The following is a 20,259-nucleotide window of genomic DNA, read 5'->3' as shown; positions in this document are numbered from 1 at the left end:
TTCTAGAAGAACCGTACAACCTACTATTTTCTTCCTGCCAAACAAGACATGACCGCTTATCAATGAATAAGAACACGTAGCCCACCAATGCTATGATTGCTTCGTCCGCAAAATTCCCACCAAGAAAAACACGGCAAATTAAAAGTGCAGTGACTCTTTGATCAACCCCTCTTTCCCTAAAAGCCTCTCTCTGTGATCCGTGTTCATCACACCACAATCATTTCCATCAGCATTCTTGCACCCATCAGAAGTTCTCAGAAAGTAAAAACTGTACTGGAGCCGAGGCTTTTATTTTCGTGCTAGCTGCGATTTTTTAGGAAAGTGTTAGACTGTTATTTACTGAAGGCAGTCTACAGAACATGGCAGAGAGCTGGTCTCCCACTGACAATAGTTCGCCACCTAGGCACTACTTGGCTGCTAGGCTAGTGACGAGCAGTAGAACTGATCCCGCAGGGCAACTTTCATGGAGACAACACCTTCCCCGTGAGAATGTCAGAGACTTCGGCGGCTTTTAAATTCTGCTGCTTTGTTTCGTCCCACACTGTTTTGTCTGTGACGGATCCAGTGTGTGCCCCTTTCCCAAGCTCTCTCAGAATGTGAAGAAAAAAACGACCTGCATCATGTTACAGGTATTTAGTTAGAGGCCAGCATGCAGAGTCACTGCAGTCGATTTCGCTAACATTATGCTTGTTCATTATCCTCTTAGTAGAGCGTCATTCTCATATTAAATGAAAATGGCCATACCAGTGGCTTGCCATAGATCTTAGTATTGTAATAATGTGGAAAAATGGACTGTGTTTTCCTTGTTTCATAGTACCGATAATCGAGTAACACAGTTCCAAACTGTGTTTCATAAACCACATATTTAGTACAATTGCTGTGTAATATCTTCTGTACTCACTCATATATTTTGTCTAAGACACGTCATTCCTGAACTAAATTAAAAATAGTTCCAGTCGCCTAGTTCAAAGCAGGGTTTTCGGGGCCGTAAGGGGTCGTAAGGCAAATGTTTAAGCTGGAAGTCCCCGTCCAAGAAACGTGGAAACTGGTCCGGACAGTTGTCTGTTGTAAGGCACCGTTTTCGAGTTGGTGTTGCGCACTGGCACCGAATTGAATCCACCTCGTGCACATTGATCCAACTCAGGTCAGACCTGAATGGAACAGAAATACAAAAAATATGCGCGTGCCGACTTTAATCCTCCGAGATCTTCTGTAGATCATACTCGTGTCTCAAGTGGCGGGAATAAGGAATTCACTATTGGTTCCAGTATATGTTGAGTAGTGGTGTTAAAAGTGTAAGACTATGTTCAGTGACGGGAGCACTAAGCGTGAGTAGTGTGCAGGCTGCATGAGACATTCTACGATAGTGCGGAGGACAAGTTTAGTGTGAAGACAGTGTGCTTGTAATGTTACTTGAGTATCTTATGATTTGTTCTGTAGTCTCCGCTTGAAGGGGTCGTGACTTTGGTGTCTTGTATTATGGGTTTTTATGCTCTTGGTTCAGCAGGCCGTTAACTTCTCCAGACATTATGCTTGTTATTGGGGTCTGCCTGCAGGAGTAAAGAATTATGAGCTGTCAGAAGTGAATAATTTTCCATGCTATTTGTTCAGGTCTTCCATGCGTTAAGGGTATTAATTTAAAGGGGGGCATAACTCTCAAAATAAGAGTGTTTGTATTGTGTCCTTTGGTTTGGTTGTCTGGTTTCTTTTTTTATGTTACAGTGTACTACGAGCAGCGGGCACATTCAGCTCCGGATTGACCAAAACAGGGTGCAGCGCCTTGATTGAAATATGTTTTCGACGCCGTTAGCTCGGCCGGCTACGTTCTGATGAGGCTCGGCGCTACTTGTGTGTTTCCTGTCAGGGTCGATGCTCGCCCCAGTAGTTAACAGAAGTTGGGTACTCTCTCTTGTAATTATTTGGAGATTCTTATTGTTAATGTGTCCTGGCTGCTCCAGAGTGCGTCCCCTATTCCTACTAATTGGGTCACTATTGTATTAAGGTGTGTCATCCGTTGGGGGTGTGGCCGCTGTTGCGTGGAACTTGAACTCACTATTAACATAACTGTCTTTTCTGCTTAAATATTGTTGTTATGCTTGAAGGGATTTCACAAGTGAGTTCAGTGGCATACGTCACTGTATAATTGCAGGAATTACGTTGCTCTGTGATCTGTTTTTCAGTCTAAGGTTCCCGTTGGGGAATTAGCTCTTTTCCGTAATATTTGTTATTTAATGTTCTGTTCTGTTGCTTGTTTTACCAACGAGGATTTTGTTTCGGTATATTCCTGTTAAATTTGTGGGCTATTATGCTTGTAATCTACATTTATCTAGGTCTATTTGTTATTTAGTTAAAAGGAAGGGTCTTCTTGTAACGACTGTATAAGGTTTTTAAATATATTTGTTATTGGTGGTTATTGGAAGGCCGGTTTTGTAAAAGATTTTGTGAAACTATTTTTGGGGACATTTGTAATAAATCATTGTGAACTACAAGCCTTTGTCTGTGTTTCCTTATGATTGCCCTTTGTGACGGTTTGAGGATTGCAAATTTTACGTCACACTAATATTAACAGAATTAATACACCGTCAGAATGAAATATACGAGGGTTGAAACTTAAATAGTGGCAACTACACTCCTGGAAATGGAAAAAAGAACACATTGACACCGGTGTGTCAGACCCACCATACTTGCTCCGGACACTGCGAGAGGGCTGTACAAGCAATGATCACACGCACGGCACAGCGGACGCACCAGGAGCCGCGGTGTTGGCCGTCGAATGGCGCTAGCTGCGCAGCATTTGTGCACCGCCGTCGTCAGTGTCAGCCAGATTGCCGTGGCATACGGAGCTCCATCGCAGTCTTTAACACTGGTAGCATGCCGCGACAGCGTGGACGTGAACCGTATGTGCAGTTGACGGACTTTGAGCGAGGGCGTATAGTGGGCATGCGGGAGGCCGGGTGGACGTACCGCCGAATTGCTCAACACGTGGGGCGTGAGGTCTCCACAGTACATCGATGTTGTCGCCAGTGGTCGGCGGAAGGTGCACGTGCCCGTCGACCTGGGACCGGACCGCAGCGACACACGGATGCACGCCAAGACCGTAGGATCCTACGCAGTGCCGTAGGGGACCGCACCGCCACTTCCCAGCAAATTAGGGACACTGTTGCTCCTGGGGTATCGGCGAGGACCATTCGCAACTGTCTCCATGAAGCTGGGCTACGGTCCCGCACACCGTTAGGCCGTCTTCCGCTCACGCCCCAACATCGTGCAGCCCGCCTCCAGTGGTGTCGCGACAGGCGTGAATGGAGGGACGAATGGAGACGTGTCGTCTTCAGCGATGAGAGTCGCTTCTGCCTTGGTGCCAATGATGGTCGTATGCGTGTTTGGCGCCGTGCAGGTGAGCGCCACAATCAGGACTGCATACGACCGAGGCACACAGGGCCAACACCCGGCATCATGGTGTGGGGAGCAATCTCCTACACTGGCCGTACACCACTGGTGATCGTCGAGGGGACACTGAATAGCAGCCTGCATTGCTACGAAAGGTGGATATACACTGTACTAGTGCCGACATTGTGCATGCTGTGTTGCCTGTGTCTATGTGCCTGTGGTTCTGTCAGTGTGATCATGTGATGTATCTGACCCCAGGAATGTGTTAATAAAGTTTCCCCTTCCTGGGACAATGAATTCACGGTGTTCTTATTTCAATTTCCAGGAGTGTATTGATTCACAACCGATACAAAAGAGTTACATGTTTGCACCTGTTACTGCCCTTCAAAATAGTCACCAGCGTTGTATAGAACCCGTTGCCAGCGATGTGGAAGGCGCAGTATACCGTTAGCAGAGCATATTCTGTTGATGGTGCGAATGGAGCTGTCTACTGCCTGTCGAATCTCTGGAACAGTTCCGAAGCGAATCACAAGAAGTCGTTCCTCCATCTTCGAAATCAAATGAAAGTCTCAAGGACTTAAGTCCGAGGAGTATGGTGGATGGTGCAGTACTTCCCAGCCCCATCGACCGGACAGAGCACCCACAGCTAGCGCTGTGTGCGACAGCGCATTGTCGTGCCAAATGATGGGTGGGTTGCGCAGAAAGTGTCGCCGCTTCTTTCGCAAAGCTGGTCGCAGGTGATGCTCCAAAAACGAACAGCATGCTCTTCTTCTTCACAGATGCGAGGACGACCTGCCCCATGCATGTCTGCTACAGTTTTCCGACCTTCGTTGAAGGCTTTCACCCAACGTGCCACTGTTCTGTACGGCAATGCCGATTCCCCGCACGCCTCTTGAAGACCTTGATGACACTGTCGTGCTGTACGACCTCTGGCACATACAATCTTGATGAAACTTCGTTGTTCCTGTTCAGAGGACATAGTGACACCGTTACGCTAGGCTGCTCGCTCACAAGTGACTCTGTTTCCCTAGATTGTGCGCACGCAGGTGACATAGGACGGGCGAGTCCATTTGCTCGGTGCTAAAGTAGGTACGTCAACAACGTGTGCTGTCAGCGACAATAGTAGATTTCATTGCGTAGTGTCTCCACAGCAGATTGCCACTATTTAAGTTCAAGCCTCCGTAGTTATGAGTTTTAATAAGTTTATGATGCACAAAATATCTAATCTCGACTTTTGTGACCAAGTGCTGTGAAAACTGGTGTCTGGCAATTATTTTTACCTACATCTACATCCACATTTATACTCCGCAAGCCACCCAACGGTGTGCGGCGGAGGGCACTTTACGTGCCACTGTCATTACCTCCCTTTTCTGTTCCAGTCGCGTATGGTTCGCGGGAAGAACGACTGTCTGAAAGCCTCCGTGCGCGCTCGAATCTCTCTAATTTTATATTCGTGATATCCTCGGGAGGTATAAGTAGGGGGAAGCAATATATTCGATACCTCATCCAGAAACGCATCCTATTGAAACCTGGCGAGCAAGCTACACCGCGAGGCAGAGCGCCTCTCTTGCAGAGTCTGCCACTTGAGTTTGCTAAACATCGTAACGCTATCAAGGTTACCAAATAACCCTGTGACGAAACGCGCCCCCCTTCTTTCAATCTTCTCTATCTCCTCCGTCAAACCGATCTGGTACGGATCCCACACTGATGAGCAATACTCAAGTATAGGTCGAACGAGTGTTTTGTAAGCCACCTCCTTTGTTGATGGACTACATTTTCTAAGGACTCTCCCAATGAATCTCAACCTGGTACCCGCCTTACCAACAATTAATTTTATATGATCATTCCACTTCAAATCGTTTCGCAAGCATACTCCCAGATGTTTTACAGAAGTAACTGCTACCAGTGTTTGTTCCGCTATCATATCATCATACAATAAAGAATCCTTCTTTCTATGTATTCGCAATACATTACATTTGTCTATGTTAAGGGACAGTTGCCACTCCCGGCACCAAGTGCCTATCCGCTGCAGATCTTCCTGCATTTCGCTACAATTTTCTAATGCTGCAACTTCTCTGTAGACTACAGCATCATCCGCGAAAAGCCACCTGGAACTTCCGACACTATCTACTAGATCATTTATATATATTGTGAAAAGCAATGGTCCCATAACACTCCCCTGTGGCACGCCAGAGGTTGCTTTAACGTCTGTAGACGTCTCTCCATTGGTAACAACATGCTGTGTTCTGTTTGCTAAAAACTCTTCAATCCAGCCACACAGCTGGTCTGATATTCCGTAGGCTCTTACTTTGTTTATCAGGCGACAGTGCGGAACCGTATCGAACGCCTTCCGGAAATCAAGGAAAATAGCATCTACCTGGAAGCCTGCATCTAATATTTTCTGGGTCTCATGAACAAACAAAGCGAGTTGGGTCTCACACGATCGCTGTTTCCGGAATCCAAGTTGATTCCTTCAGAGTAGATTCTGGGTTTCCAAAAACGACATGATACTCGAGCAAAAAACATGTTCTAAAATTCTACAACAGATCGACGTCAGAGATATAGGTCTATAGTTTTGCGCATCTGCTCGACGGCCCTTCTTGAAGACTGGGACTACCTGTGCTCTTTTCCAATCATTTGGAACCTTCCGTTTCTCTAGAGACTTGCGGTACACAGCTGTTAAAAGGGGGGCAAGTTCTTTCGCGTACTCTATGTAGAATCGAACTGGTATCCCGTCAGGTCCAGTGGACTTTCCTCTGTAGAGTGATTCCAGTTGCTTTTCTATTCCTTGTACACTTATTTCGATGTCAGCCATTTTTGCGTTTGTGCGACGATTTAGAGAAGGAACTGCAGTGCGGTCCTCCTCTGTGAAACGGCTTTGGAAAAAGGTGTTTAGTATTTCTGCTTTATGCGTGTCATCCTCTTTTTCAATGCCATCAACATCCCGGAGTGTCTGGATATGCTGTTTCGAGCCACTTACTGATTTAACGTAAGTCCAGAACTTCCTAGGATTTTCTATCAAGTCGGTACATAGAATTTTACTTTCGAATTCACTGAACGCTTCACGCATAGCCCTCCTTACGCTAACTTTGACATCGTTTAGCTTCTGTTTGTCTGAGAGCTTTTGGCTGCGTTTAAACTTGGAGTGAAGCTCTCTTTGCTTTCGCAGTAAGCTGGTCTAACAGCTCTATAGAGCAGAAGCAGTTGCCTAGCAAAAAGTCTTTCAAACCCTCTTCAAACTGTGCTCTATCCAAACCCAAGTTTTTAATGGTTGCTGGCAGTTTATTGAATGTTTGTTCTTGAATACTGGAGGCCCTTCTGGATCAAAGTAAGTAGTTTTAGAAAGTTCTGTAATTCGTTCTTATTCCTAGTATTAAAAATAGAGATATGTTATTTGCAACATAACCGGCCGCCGTGACCGAGTGGTACTAGGCGCTTCAGTCCGGAACCATGCGGCTGCTACGGTATCAGGTTCGAATCCTGCCTCCACCATGGATGTGTGTGAGGTCCTTAGGTTAGTTAGGTTTAAGTAGTTCTAAATCTATGGGACTGATGACCTCAGATGTTAAGTCCCACAGTGCTTTGGGCCATTTGAACCATTTGCAACATATCTCATTATGGAATAAATATACTGAGAAACAGAGGTTAGAGTACACAGTTCCTTGAACGAATTTCTAAACGAATTTCTACATGATCTTCTTGAATTTACACCACAAACATGTCTTATTAATGCCTTTGACTCTGAAAAGTTTTGCCCGGTTTGACGAGTTACCCCAGAATATGATCCCATATGACACGATAGAATGAAATTAAGCAAAGTAAGCAAGCTTTTTTAATTTATATCTGCTACATCTGACGTCATTCGCATTGCAAATACAGTCTTGTTTAGGCACTTCAGCAATTCAGTGGTACGCCCTTTGCATGCGTGACGTATTCCATCGGCGTGTGCCACTTTCGGAATCACTCATCCGGGGATTCCAGAGAACGACAACTGAAGTAGATAAAAAGATGCCACCTAAGGTAAAAGATCGGTTTCTTCGAACTATATGTCGATAGACAATCAGACAGCGGCGTTTCTGGAAGCGATAATGATACAAGCGACAAAAGTGACTACGATTTCGATTTAAAAATGTAAAATATCGAATCCAACATTTCAGTACGTCATTTCGACTTCTCCTTCTTTATAAGCGACCTCACAATGCTTTATACCCGATGTTTTACTGGAATCTTCTAAATTTATAGTTTTTGATGTGTCAAGTAGGTAATTTCAACTCAGATCCCTGCTCAGTAATCCAAACAATCTATAAAGAACACCGTTTTGCAGAGTTTTATATCCAATGTTCTGTTATGTCCAGGTTTTGAAGCGAGTTGGCCACTTCACGGCGGATTTATCACGAGGACCGACGTGCCGGCCATCCTTGATGTGGTTTCTAGGCAGTTTCCCACATCTCACTAGATCTATACCGGTCTAGTACCAAAGCTCCACCTCAGTTACACAATCCGCAAACATTTAGAAAACTTTCGCTCACTTCCATATGAATAACACTACAAGCAGACAGCTAGGCGTACGTAGGTTCAGTCTCTGGGGATAACGGGATAGCAACGTGAAGGGTATCCAGTCACCCCTTAAATTAACTATGCCAAATGCGTAAATTACGTCGCCTACCCTGCACTGACGCGGGACAAAGGCATAAGAAAAAGAAGAAGTAGAAGAAGGAAGATGAGAGCAGGTGAATTGCTGTGAAGCGTCTCGACCTACCATTCTGCGTGGGGCGGTACTGCTCGTCGTAGAGGCGGTAGACCATGCCGTGTGCCCTGATGACGGTGTGCGACGCCAGGTAGTCGCCGATGCCCGGAGCGTTCTGTGAAGGTGCCTGACTGCCGCTGGAGGCGTAGCCGCGGGTGAACGTGTACGGCTCGTTGAACGTCAGCCACCACTTCACCTGCCAAAGAGTCGTGGTCCCACAACAACATTAGATACAGTGGCCCTGCATTCTAGTGGTAGTAAATGTGGTTTGATTTTTAACATATTATAATAAACGGTTATACTAATTGCTTTTACAGATTTTTCTTATTATTTTCCCTGTGTTTTCCTATTTTAGTCCAAGTCTTTTTTTTACTTATGTCAGTGCGCACCTGCCAGAGATTTTTGTAACAACAAGATAAAAGCTGGCATTTACCTAATAATGAGTGATACAAGGAGATACATTCTATTTCTCAAGTCTATATTTGCTACATTAACGAAGGTAGATATATGGGTTCAATAATAAGTGGCACTTCGAAGCTAAAAGTTGACTTCGGTGCTATCTGTAATTTGTCGGTTGAATTGGCCGGTGCAGCTAGCTCTCTCGATCGCTCGTTCTTCACCTACCTTGCGTGTGCTTGGCAAAGGCCTTGCCGCAGTGGATACACCGGTTCCCGTGAGATCACCGAAGTTAAGCGCTGTTGGACGTGGCCGGCACTTGGATGGGTGACCATCCAGCCGCCATGCACTGTTGCCAGTTTTAGGGGTGCACTCAGCCTCGTGATGCCAATTGAGGAGCTACTCGACCGAACAGTAGCGGCTTCGGTCAAGAATACCGTCATAACGACCGGGAGAGCGGTGTGCTGACCCCACGCCCCTGCTATCCGCGTCCTCCTCGGAGGATGACATGGCGGTCGGATGATCCCGGTAGGCCACTCGTGGCCGAAGACAGAGTGCTTTTGCGTGTGCTTCATGGCAGTGAGAAGATATCAACCAAAGCCGTTTTGGGTTCTCAGTTTTAACAAATTCAAATGAGTGACAGTTGTGTGGCGTCGGGAGAATTGCCGCAACGATGGACTGGCCGATGAGGATCTTGCCGTTCTCGCATCTCACCGTTCGCCTACAAGGTCGGCTTTCCTTGCGTTATGTGAAATTTTGTGGTGGTTTGTGGAGGACTGCCTGCCTTCGAACAACTTTGGGTGAAATAAGACACAGTCAAGTAACAGAAGTCAATGCTGTAATTGCAGTACTTTGTGTAAGTTAAAATGTAGCCCATGTGAAAACCTTTGTTCTGAGAACGGGTAGACGTATGAAGTTGAAATTTATGACACATACTGAGGTCTGTGGTTCTTTGGTGTTCCTAAAATAAGGAAGCTTCTAAGTCAGTGCAGTCGTAAGACACAGCCCTTCAGGTTCTATGTTTTGCTAATCGCACACTCACTCATAAAAAGCTGTTGGTTACTTTCCGTTCATCTAGAATCATAAAATTTTGCTAAAAGAACGGTTTTATACACACATAAAAAATTTAGCATCATCTCAGTTCTGAGAGTTCCAGCTCCTGTACAGAAATTTGGAATAGAGATCAACATAAACATCATTCCCGCCCTTTTTATTGCTCATGAAAACCACATATTGCATGTTGTGCCACCACACAGCAAGACCTTCAGAGGTAGTGGTCTAGACTGCTGTACACACCGGTACCTCTAATACCCTGTAGCACGTTCTCTTACATTGATGCAAGCCTGTATTCGTCGTGGCATACTATCCACAGGTTCATCAAGGCAGTTTTTGTCCATACTGTCCGACTCCTCGACGGCGATTCGGCGTAGATCCTTCAGAGTGGTTGTAGGGTCACGTCGTCCATAAACAGCCCTTTTAAATCGATCCCAGGCATGTTCGAAGGTGTTCATGTTTGGAGAACACGCTGACCACACTAGTCGAGGGATGTCATTCACCAGATGTGCACGATGGGGCGCGAACTGTCGTCCTTGAAGACGAATGCCTAGCCAATATGCTACCGATATGGTTTCACTGTCGGTCGGAGGATGGCATTCCATACGTTACGGTGCCTTCCCTGACCACCAACGGCGTACGTACGCCAAAACAGCAGGGAACCTCCACCTTGCTGCACTCGCTGGACAGTGTTTCTAAGGCTTTCAGCCTGACCGGGTTGACTCCAGACACGTTTCCGACGATTGTCTTGTTGAAGACATATGCGACGCTCATCGGTGAAGAGAACGTGATGCGAATCCTAAGCAGTCCATAAGGCATCTTCTTGGACCTATCTGTACCGCGCTGTATGGTGTCACGGTTGCAAAGATGGACTTCGAAATGGACGTTGCGAGTGAAGTTGCATAATGCAGCCTATTGCGCACAGTATGAGTCATAAACAACGTTCTGTGGCTGCAAGGAAAGCCCTTAGGCGACCTGAGCGAGGCATCTCATCGACAGTTCCTGTCTCTCTGTATCTCCTACATGTCCAAACAACATCGCTTTCGTTCACTCCCAGACGCCTGGACAATTCCCTTGTTGAGAGCCATTCCTGGCACGAAGTAAGAATGCGGACGCGATCGAACCGCGGTATTGACCGTCTTGGCATGGTTGAACTACAGACAACATGAGCGGGTGGAACGACTGGAACTGATCAACTATCGGATCCCCTTCGTCTAATAGCCGCTGCTCATGCATGTTTGTTTACATCTTTGGGTGGATTTAGTGACATCTCTGCACAGTCGAAGAGACTGTGTCTGCGATGCAATATCCACAGTCGATGTCTATCTTCAGGAGTTCTGGGAAGCTGGGTGATGCAAACCTTTTTCGATGTGTGTAGAGCAATCAAAGGAAAAGATCCGAAAAGTTAATTGGTAATTATATCGCACAAAGGAAAATATTATTTTGTCATTTGTTATCCTACGTCAAACTTGAAAATAAGACAGTCAGTACTTCTGCATTCAGGCGGACTTCGTCGCAATGGAGAAAGTCAAACATCAGGCACAGAACGAATTCAGTGCTCATACGACGTCTTTGGGAATCTATCCATTATCATATATACATGTTGTATGTGAAACAAACATTCGCTGACTATTCTGCGAAAGCTTGTTTCACATATAGCATAAAAATTCATTCCAAATAAATGATTATTACTGTAAATTGAGGCCAACGGCCTTGCAGCAGTGGTAACAATGGTTCCCGTCAGATCATCGAAGTTATGCGCTGTCCGACAGGGCTAGCACTTGGATGGGTGGTCATCTGATCTGCCGAGCGCTGTTGGCATAGGAGGGTCCACTCAGCCCTTGTGGGGCAAACCGAGGAGCTGCTTGATTGAGGAGTAGCGGCTCCGGTCTAGCAAACAGACATACGGCCGGGAGAGTGGTGTGACGACCACATGCCCTCCATATACGCATCCAGTGACGCCTGTGTGATGAGGCCTGTTGAGACGGAGTTAAGTTAATGTAATTTGATGTATAAAGCCACCACGCTCATTTTATGTTATTTTTTATTGATTATTTTTAATTATATTTATACATTTGTGGTTGTATCATATTTTGCGTACATTCTTAGTGCTACTGAAGTGTGTCTCCGAAGAAATGTTTTTGTGTAGTGCTGCTAAACTCCCAGTTTTTTTCGTGTAGTATCACGTGAAAAATGTGATACACCGTATTCCCGTTATAATCTCGTCAGGCATTCCCCGTAATAAATAAACCAACTACTGAAGTAGGGCTACCTTATTAATATTGCGTTTATATTGTCAATACAGTGACGTGTTTACTTAACCGCTATTAAACAGAATATCAGAGCGAACGTGTCGGCGGACGGTCCCATCGCCACAGACAAAAATCCATTTCCTAATTAAGTAGCCTACACTTTCGGCACAAGCCTCTTGCTTAATAAAATACCTACAGATGTTTTGTTTTCCGTAAAGTGCGCCAAATATTTCCTACGTAACCTGTAACTAGGATGTCTCTTACATTGTATATTTCAGTGACAAAATTCTGCACAAATATGGATAAGAACCAATTTCTAAAAATATGAACCAATTTTAAGAGTTTGGGCGTGCTCTTAATTATGAAAGTGGAGCAGCAGATTGCAACTCACCATCACTCCTGCATTATTAAAATGAATCCAACATTACACAGTCAAGACACAGCGTGGATCCTATACAAATTTAAACCACTCATTTAAAGATGCCAAAATACAGTATTTTAACTAAGAAAGCGATATGAAAGGGAACGATAACGTGAAAACCGTATTAGCAGAGGCGAATGGGTAGCAAGTTGCTTTTGAGGTTTGGAGAGTGTATTTGAATCTGCCAAATATATCATGCTCTTCACTAGCCCATCTTAATTCCAATTCCTCCAGCGTTAGGCGTGCCTTAAAGTAGACGTGGACGTAGTCACCGAACGAACTATGAAACACGCAGTTACGTAAATGGTTAGTCACACTGTCACTAAGCGACCATAAATATAGTCATAGCTGTTGTATTATCCGAAATTTTCTGGATAAAGGATCAGGGCTTGTGAAGTCTGGAGTATTGAGCTCTTTAAATTCCCTGTTGCAGTAACGTGGTGAGAGAGACCGACTGCAAACTTAGGACATTGGGTGGCCGAGGAGCGGATTTTTGGGACGTTACCCTGAATTCCTCCAAGGAGACTAGAGCCGCGTGACGATGCTGATGCAAGTAATGGCGCTCCCAGACAAGGGTACCATAAGACGCCTTCTCAGACCTGTGAGAAGAGGTCCCTGGTTGGTAGCCAGAACGCCCTCGGGATATCATAGAAGCAATCACAGAGAAAGAGACACCGCCATATTACCGTACACAACGTGGGAACGAGCTGTATTTTCCACCAGACGAATTTTAGCCAATCGGGATGAAAGCCCATCTAGCACCAACTTCTAATCAGTTTGCAGAAATACAACAAGCATCTTTGGAGAAATTTCTGGGGGCGTCACCTGCAGTTATGAATGTGACGTGAAATTCTCGTCTGCCACTGTGGCAGAACTATGAATTGTACCCCTCCTCCAGTAGCGTACAGGAGCGGTGAGGAATATAGGACAGTCAGTTGTTTTAGGGGACGTGGTATTCACAATTCGGTGGATGTTTCGTTTCGGAGATATAGAAACGTGTCCGTCCCAGCTTCTTTCGCTGTTCTTTTCGAGTAAGTGTAACGGTTAGCATTTACCCTGCTTTTCCTCTGAATAACTCATTATTTGCGAGTTTATTTCACGACGTGAATTTCCTTTTTATAACGGATTTCTTGGACTGTGATCATGGTTCGATCTTCTCCAGTATTACTGCATTTGCGAGCTGCTCAGACTTTGAAAGTTAATTGGCTTGTTAGGTAGCAGTCTTCCAAGAGCAATCAGGTGCTGTCACCTTTTATTGAATGAAGTCAATATCGCCACAATTTTTTTTTTCAAGACCAGTTTCTTTCTGCTTGTGATTCCGTGTGGAGTAATTCTCTTATCCATGACACAGTGAATTGTCGCTGTGAATTTCCTTTGATCCGTGAATCGTATTACTTTTCAATCAATAAATTAATAACTGACTTGAACGAATTGATCTATTTCTTCTGTTGTACAACCATCTGACGAGGCGACCCTCATATAAATGTTAACATGTGGATCCATACGGCTGAGTTATGCACTCGCTGTGTCAGTATTCGAGTATAAAACATGTTACACATTCTGGAATATTTTTTTAGTTACCAGGAAAGATAACTTTCCATTCCTTTTGTTTATAAAGGTTTAATTGTTTATTTATTGGTAATTAAACTTCTCCTGCACCTGTACTGAACAATCTGTGTGATTACCACTGCCAGTGTCGTCCTCTGGGGTCGCATATCTACAAAGCGTCGAATAGCTTGTAAAATCAATTGTGACTAGAGCCTGTAAGTGTGACAGGCCGCTTGCATTCACAACTACCGACCTCCAACGGCTCAAACGAAACTTGAAGAACTTCAGGCGCAAAAATGATAGCATTACAGCGCTGCTGGGATTCTAATTGAACGGATTATCCCATATTAAATTGTACCAGGAATGGCTAAAGAACTCACATTCATCTATATATACATCTGTATCTACACTCCGCAAGCCACATTACGGTTTGTGGCGGAGGGTACTTTGTGTTTCAGCGTCACTTCTCTCTTTTCGTGTTACAGGAAGGATTTCTGGTGCGAAGAACGATTACCTATGTGTGGGCTCGAATCTCTCTAAGTTTGACTTCATGACCTTTTCGCAAGATATACGTAGGACGAAGAAACGTACTGGTTGACTTCTACGAAAGTACACATTCGGAACCTCAAAAGCAAACCATGTCGTTATGTAGAATATATCTCTCTTGCACAGCAGTTTGTTGGGCATCTCCGCGACACTTTCGAGCTTACTTAATGAACCTGCTACGAGCGTGCTGCCCTTCTTTGTACCTTCTTCATTTCCTCTACCAATCTATCTCGTACGGATCGCAGAATACCGACAATATTCGAAGTATTGAACTGGAATCCTCGGATGAAATACGATGCAGTTCTCCCGAAACACTGTCGGGTAAATTTAGAGAACATGCACTCGACGAATCCTCTTCTAAGTATTTTGGTGTGAATCCCAGAATAGATACGAAATTGTTGATGAAGATTCATCCTGCTGCCACCCGTCGTATACCTTAAGAACTGTACGTGTAAGAGAGATTGCGTTGGATACAGAGGCTTGTAGACAAATTTCCATCGCTCAGTACAAGGAAAGAATAGAACTGACAATAGCTAATACTGATGAACCGAACAGTAGCTCGAAGAGTATGTACAGGGTGTTTCACAGTTTTCTGAAGATTTCAAATTTAAATAACGCTCGCTAAAAGCAAGATACGATGAAGGTGGCACCGTCTATTACTAGTGCTGCAAGTCACATTTCATTGCATTTTGAGATCAGTAATCATGTCATACTAATCCGAGGGCCACGAGGAAGACATTCAGAGACACGTACATCACACCACATGACACTGCAGGTCTTAGGAGTGCCAGAACTCGTCTCTGGGGCGGGGGGGGGGGGGGGGCAGCTAGCAACATTTCGAGAAGAGTTTAATAATTCTTCACTGCGTGTTTAAATGTAAGCAATTTCTCAGTAACACAAAACAAAATTAAGGCCTTTGGCTGGTACATCTCGTTGGCCCCGACTGACCGGAAAACAACATCGTACGTCCGCGGACGAGTGCAATTTTTGGCTATGGTGAATCTATCGTGAGCATAAAACATGCCTTTCGTAAGCATTTCAAAAATCAGCCGTGATATTCAATTCCCACTCGTAGAATAAGATTGAACAGGATAAGGAATTTCCGTGTAATTGCCGGTGCATCGAATCGAACGTAAACCGGGCATCGGAGCACAGTTCGACCTCCGGAGAACATCGAACACGTGCATAGCAGTTTACAGGGAACCTCTCGCCGTTCATTAAGACACCTTGGTTCCAACAGGACGGTACGACATGCAACACATCCAACAAGGTCCAATAAGTACTCCGTTAAGCGTTCGGTTAAGGCATCATTTCCAAAGGCGCTGGTATCGAATAGCCGCCTCGCTCGCCTGATTTAACCGTTCCAGACTTCTACCTATGCGGTGCCCGCCCGGCTAGTTGCGCGCTCTAACCCGCTGGTTCCCGAGCGGGAGCCGGCCGGGATGGCCGTGCTGTTCTAGGCGCTACAGTCTGGAACCGCGCGACTGCTGCGGTTGCAGGTTCGAATACTGCCTCGGGCATGGATGTGTCTGATGTCCTTAGTTAAGTTTAAGTAGTTCTAAGTTCTAGGGAACTGATGAACTTAGAAGTTAAGTCCCATAGTGCTCAGAGCCATTTGAACCAACCCGAGCGGGAAAGCGTGCCGGTTCCCGGCACGAATCCGCCCGGCGCGTTAGTGTCGAGGTCCGGTGTGCCGGCCAGCCTGTGGACGGTTTTTAAGGCGGTTTTCCATCTGCCTCGGCGAATGCGGGCTGGTTACCCTTATTCTGCCTCAATTACACTATGTCGGCTACTGCTGCGCAAACACTGTCTTCATGTATGCGCACACCATAATTACTCTACCACGCAAATATTTGGGGTTACAATCGTCTGGTATGAAACGTTCCCGGGGGTGGGGGGTGGGCATGGGGGGGGGGGGGGGGGTAAGGGAGCGAAGGGGGAGGGGGGCGGGTGAGGTAGGGCAAATCCACTGTGTGCTGAATGGCACAATAACACTGGGTTCGGTGTGGAGGGGTGGGGGGGTGGACTACTGTGACCTTTTGTGGGGTTGTGAACCACTGAGGGCTACGGCGGGATCAAGTCTCTCTGTCGTTTCTAGGTCCCTGGTTACATACACACACCTACGACACTATTTGAAGGCGAGTGCGTACTGCCACCGGCCGAGAAGCTTGTAACGGTTGAAAGATCAAATTCGCGATGAAATTTCCAGAATTTTTGCAGCTGTTATAAAAGATGTGTTCAATAACTCGTCGAGTGTTGCGTATCCGCGAATGGTCGTAATTGGTCCCGTGTACAGTCTCATAAGTAAACTTGAATAAATGTTGTACATTGTGTAAAATGTTCGGCTTTGTTTCGTGATTAGTTTGTGTGATACTGAAATTTGAGATCGACAAAACATTGTGAAACACCCTACAGATCTATGTAAAGATTGACTTTATGCTACCTCTCATGTTATTTCATCCAAAACTTTTAATATCACATTCTTATTATCGTCAGTCTGGCTTAAATTACCGACAATACTGCAACGATAACGGCTCCGTATACGCTAAAACTCAACATGGGGTTGTGTAATTGCAAAGTAATATACAGCACATTATTTGGCAGAGATCCTCCGCAAATTGAGTAACTATTGTTTCATATGGAAGCAGAAAACCGTGCCGTAGCACTTCGAGTAACTGGCCTAAATTCGCTGTCCGAGGTTCAAAGACTTTTGCCGTTACTCTGTGCTGTTTCATGTATGTCAGAAGCACTTTATCTACCTCTGATACTCGCACCCTCCAGTTTTTCTCAGTACATGTCATGCAAGCTTCCAATCCTCTACTGATGCACGTGTTCCAGTAATACGAGGACAATCATGATATGAAGTTACATAACTGACGAAACTTTTTTTGCAAGTCGCCCAAATTTCAAAAGAAGTCAAAGCTCAGTTTTCATTTCAGTACCAAGGAAACAGCCCATGCAGATGTTGTTCGGTATTATTCCGATTTACAATCTTTTGTGACGCGTGAATTCGATAAAAATGGCGTAAATACGTCAGATGAAATTTGGATTTCTTCCTCATCGTTTTCTTCCTTGTAACTCAGCCTCCCAGGTAAATTCACATACATCCCTAATATGCAAAGTGTGGATTGTTGGGGGAAAAAAAGTCGTATCATAACTTAGTGATGTCCTCCAAACCGAAGTAACCTGGATTAAAGTAGACGTGTTTAAATTAGGCGTACCACGACTCTATATTAAACTACATGACATTCATAGACAGTAACAAATGACTTTGTTATGGCTTTATTAAAACTGTAAGACGTACAAGGGTTGTCCAGAAAGTAAATTCCGATCGGTCGCTACATGGAAACCACAGTGAAAAGCAGAAACATTTTATTTGCAAGAGTTAGCTACACTTTCCGGATACTTTTCTACATAGTCGCCGCTCCTGCTTAGAGATTTGTTGGAGCTTTATACCAAATTTCCAACACTATTTTCATAGAAGGCAGCCACCTGTGCTTTCCGATAATTGTCTACACCGGTCTACAGCGCGAAGCCTGCGCCCAAGTGCTGTCTTCGTATACAGCGTTTCATGTGAACAGAGATGATACTCAGGACGAGCCAATTAGGGCTGTGGTGTGGGTGATCGAACACTTCCCATCGAAAAGGCTGCAGGAGTGTCTTCACTGCCCCTGCAGAGTGCGACTGAGTATTGCCATGAAGGAGGAAGTGCGTGGCAGTTGTGTTAGGTGGGCTGCATTCAGTAAGGTGAAGCCTGTCAGCGGGCCCTCCTACTTGGCGGGAGACATCGTTGTTCTAGGCACCTTTACTCGCTCACAGTGCTCTCACAACTTAAAACAGGTTGTTGATGCGATAAACGGTCACACTAGAGACACTATCCAACACAGTTGTGCAAAATTTCATCGGGCTTTCACTATGGTGTCCATTTAGCGACCTATCGGAACTTACTTTCTGGACAACCCTCGCATTTCCATGATTTAACTTTCATCTTGCTGTGGTGTTTGTCTACATTAACTCGATAATGAAAGCAGTTCATAATATCACTGTGACCTTATTCGAATTATAGTTGCATTGTTAGGAACCAATCTTGAGACATACGGTGATCTTGTTACCATTTAAATGTAGTGTGGTTTTCAAGTTTCCTAAAAAGCGTAAAACATCCACATGAAAGGCAGTCACATAAAATGAAGATGTCAATAACACTTAAGCCACGAGAAGCAGTAGCGGTCAGAGATTCGCCCGCTTGTAGCCAGTCTGTTGACCTGTGTTGTGTGTCCCTATCCTGCCCAGGTATTCAGCATTTCAGACTGCTAGGTAACCTTAATGGATAAACATGCGACAATACGCTGCCACCGGTAGACTAAGGCGACGACTGTCACGTGCAATAATTATGAGTAGAGCTATACATTCTGAACAATACCTGGCTGGACACTGTTCACTTCCAACATAAGGTACTGATCAAAGCTAAAAGGTGGTATGACTTTGACCCAAGTATTTCTAGTTCCTCACCTGTGCTTGCACATTGTGACACCTTAGTGATAGTCTCTTCTTCCTGATTCTCAGGACGGAAAGAAGGTCAGCATCGGTCTTAAAATCGTCTGTCATTTTTATCGAATTGCAGATCTAGATTTCAATTAATAGTGCAGCTACCATGACTGCCTATAAATCACTGATGAAGCTGCTCTGTCAGTTTAGACCTGTAGTGCAACGGAATAGACAAATGACATTACGACCCATGCTGACCTTTCTATCCTTCATTATATTCCCCTGCGATTTTGGTTCGTCCACTAAGACATCCAGTGAGCAGTTATAGTGAATATCACTCTTTTCACTATAGTTAAATGTTCGTGTGATGTCTTCACATTAACATACTTAGCACGTGGCTAAGCATAAAAGGGTTTCACTGCAGTCAAGAAACACTGTCTTCGGCTACGAATCAAAACGTCCAGTGTCCAAGCTTCGATCCCAGACTCTGTTTAAATTCTGAATAAAAATTGTCACTATATCGGCCGAAGACATAGGAGAAAGCCGTCATCCTCCGTCTGCCAATAGCCTTGTCAAACTGAGAGGAGAAGTGGTCACATTTCGGAGCACTTAGCCTATGAATCAAAAACTGGCCTTCGAATGAGGAAAAATTAGCAGCGACTAAAGATATTAGGATAAAGAAGACATGGAAGTTTTTGCATGAAAGGGGTGGTCGTCTACGAAAATGTCAAACAATCTATATTCTCTTTTCGGCTTAAAATGTAATCTGGGGTGTCTACTTTACTGCAATGTTCGTCTTATGTTCGTAAAACCCGGGTTATCGGATTACAAGGGAATTTGTGATGAATTGTCTCCAGAAACCGTTCACTGCCGGAACAAAATTATCGAAATGTAATTTCAACGACGGTCTAAGAGGAATTATGGAAATTGTCAACGAACTCAAACTTGAGCTCGTGTCAGCCTGTTACAGCTTGTGCAGCAAAGCGGACGAAAAGCATTTTGAGCTTGCAGAGCAGTAGATGACAGAAGCTGCCAAAGAGGCCTGCAGGACTACCGTGGCCACGAAGAAGACGGAGGAGTACTTCCATTTGGATGTAGGAGGAATGAACCTGTAATTAGAGGCTGCACGTTAAGAGCACAGCGTTGTATGGAACTGAATCACGGTCCGTAGGAAAACCGGTGAAATGAGAACAGATGCGTTAGAGGCTTGGTTCTACGGAACAGAGGATGGAACTTCGACTGAGTAGATAAAAAAGATGATGCTTTCTGCAGAATTGTCGAGGAAAGGAAGATATGAAGGACACTAAGAACAACAAGGAACGGGATTACAGGACATGTGTTAAAAAATCTGGGTATAACTTCCGTTGTACTAATAGGAACAGTACAAAATGGAAACTGTAGGGAAGACATAGGTTGGATTACAT

The 20,259-nt window shown here is 44.9% G+C and overlaps 1 protein-coding gene across 1 annotated transcript in view; it reads right to left on the bottom strand.

The window, feature by feature from the left end:
* Positions 1-20,259, bottom strand: part of LOC124623005 (myrosinase 1-like) — a 74,115-nt gene that overhangs the window by 30,390 nt on the left and 23,466 nt on the right. Inside the window, exon 5 of the mRNA XM_047148796.1 lies at positions 8,147-8,330. Coding sequence (XP_047004752.1) covers positions 8,147-8,330 — 184 coding nt within the window. The remainder of the gene's footprint in view (positions 1-8,146; positions 8,331-20,259) is intronic.

Source organism: Schistocerca americana, chromosome 7 (genome assembly GCF_021461395.2).
Source record: "Schistocerca americana isolate TAMUIC-IGC-003095 chromosome 7, iqSchAmer2.1, whole genome shotgun sequence".
NCBI lineage: Eukaryota > Metazoa > Arthropoda > Insecta > Orthoptera > Acrididae > Schistocerca > Schistocerca americana.
The sequence above is the reverse complement of the archived record's forward strand: the minus strand, read 5'-3'. Positions and strand labels throughout refer to the sequence as shown.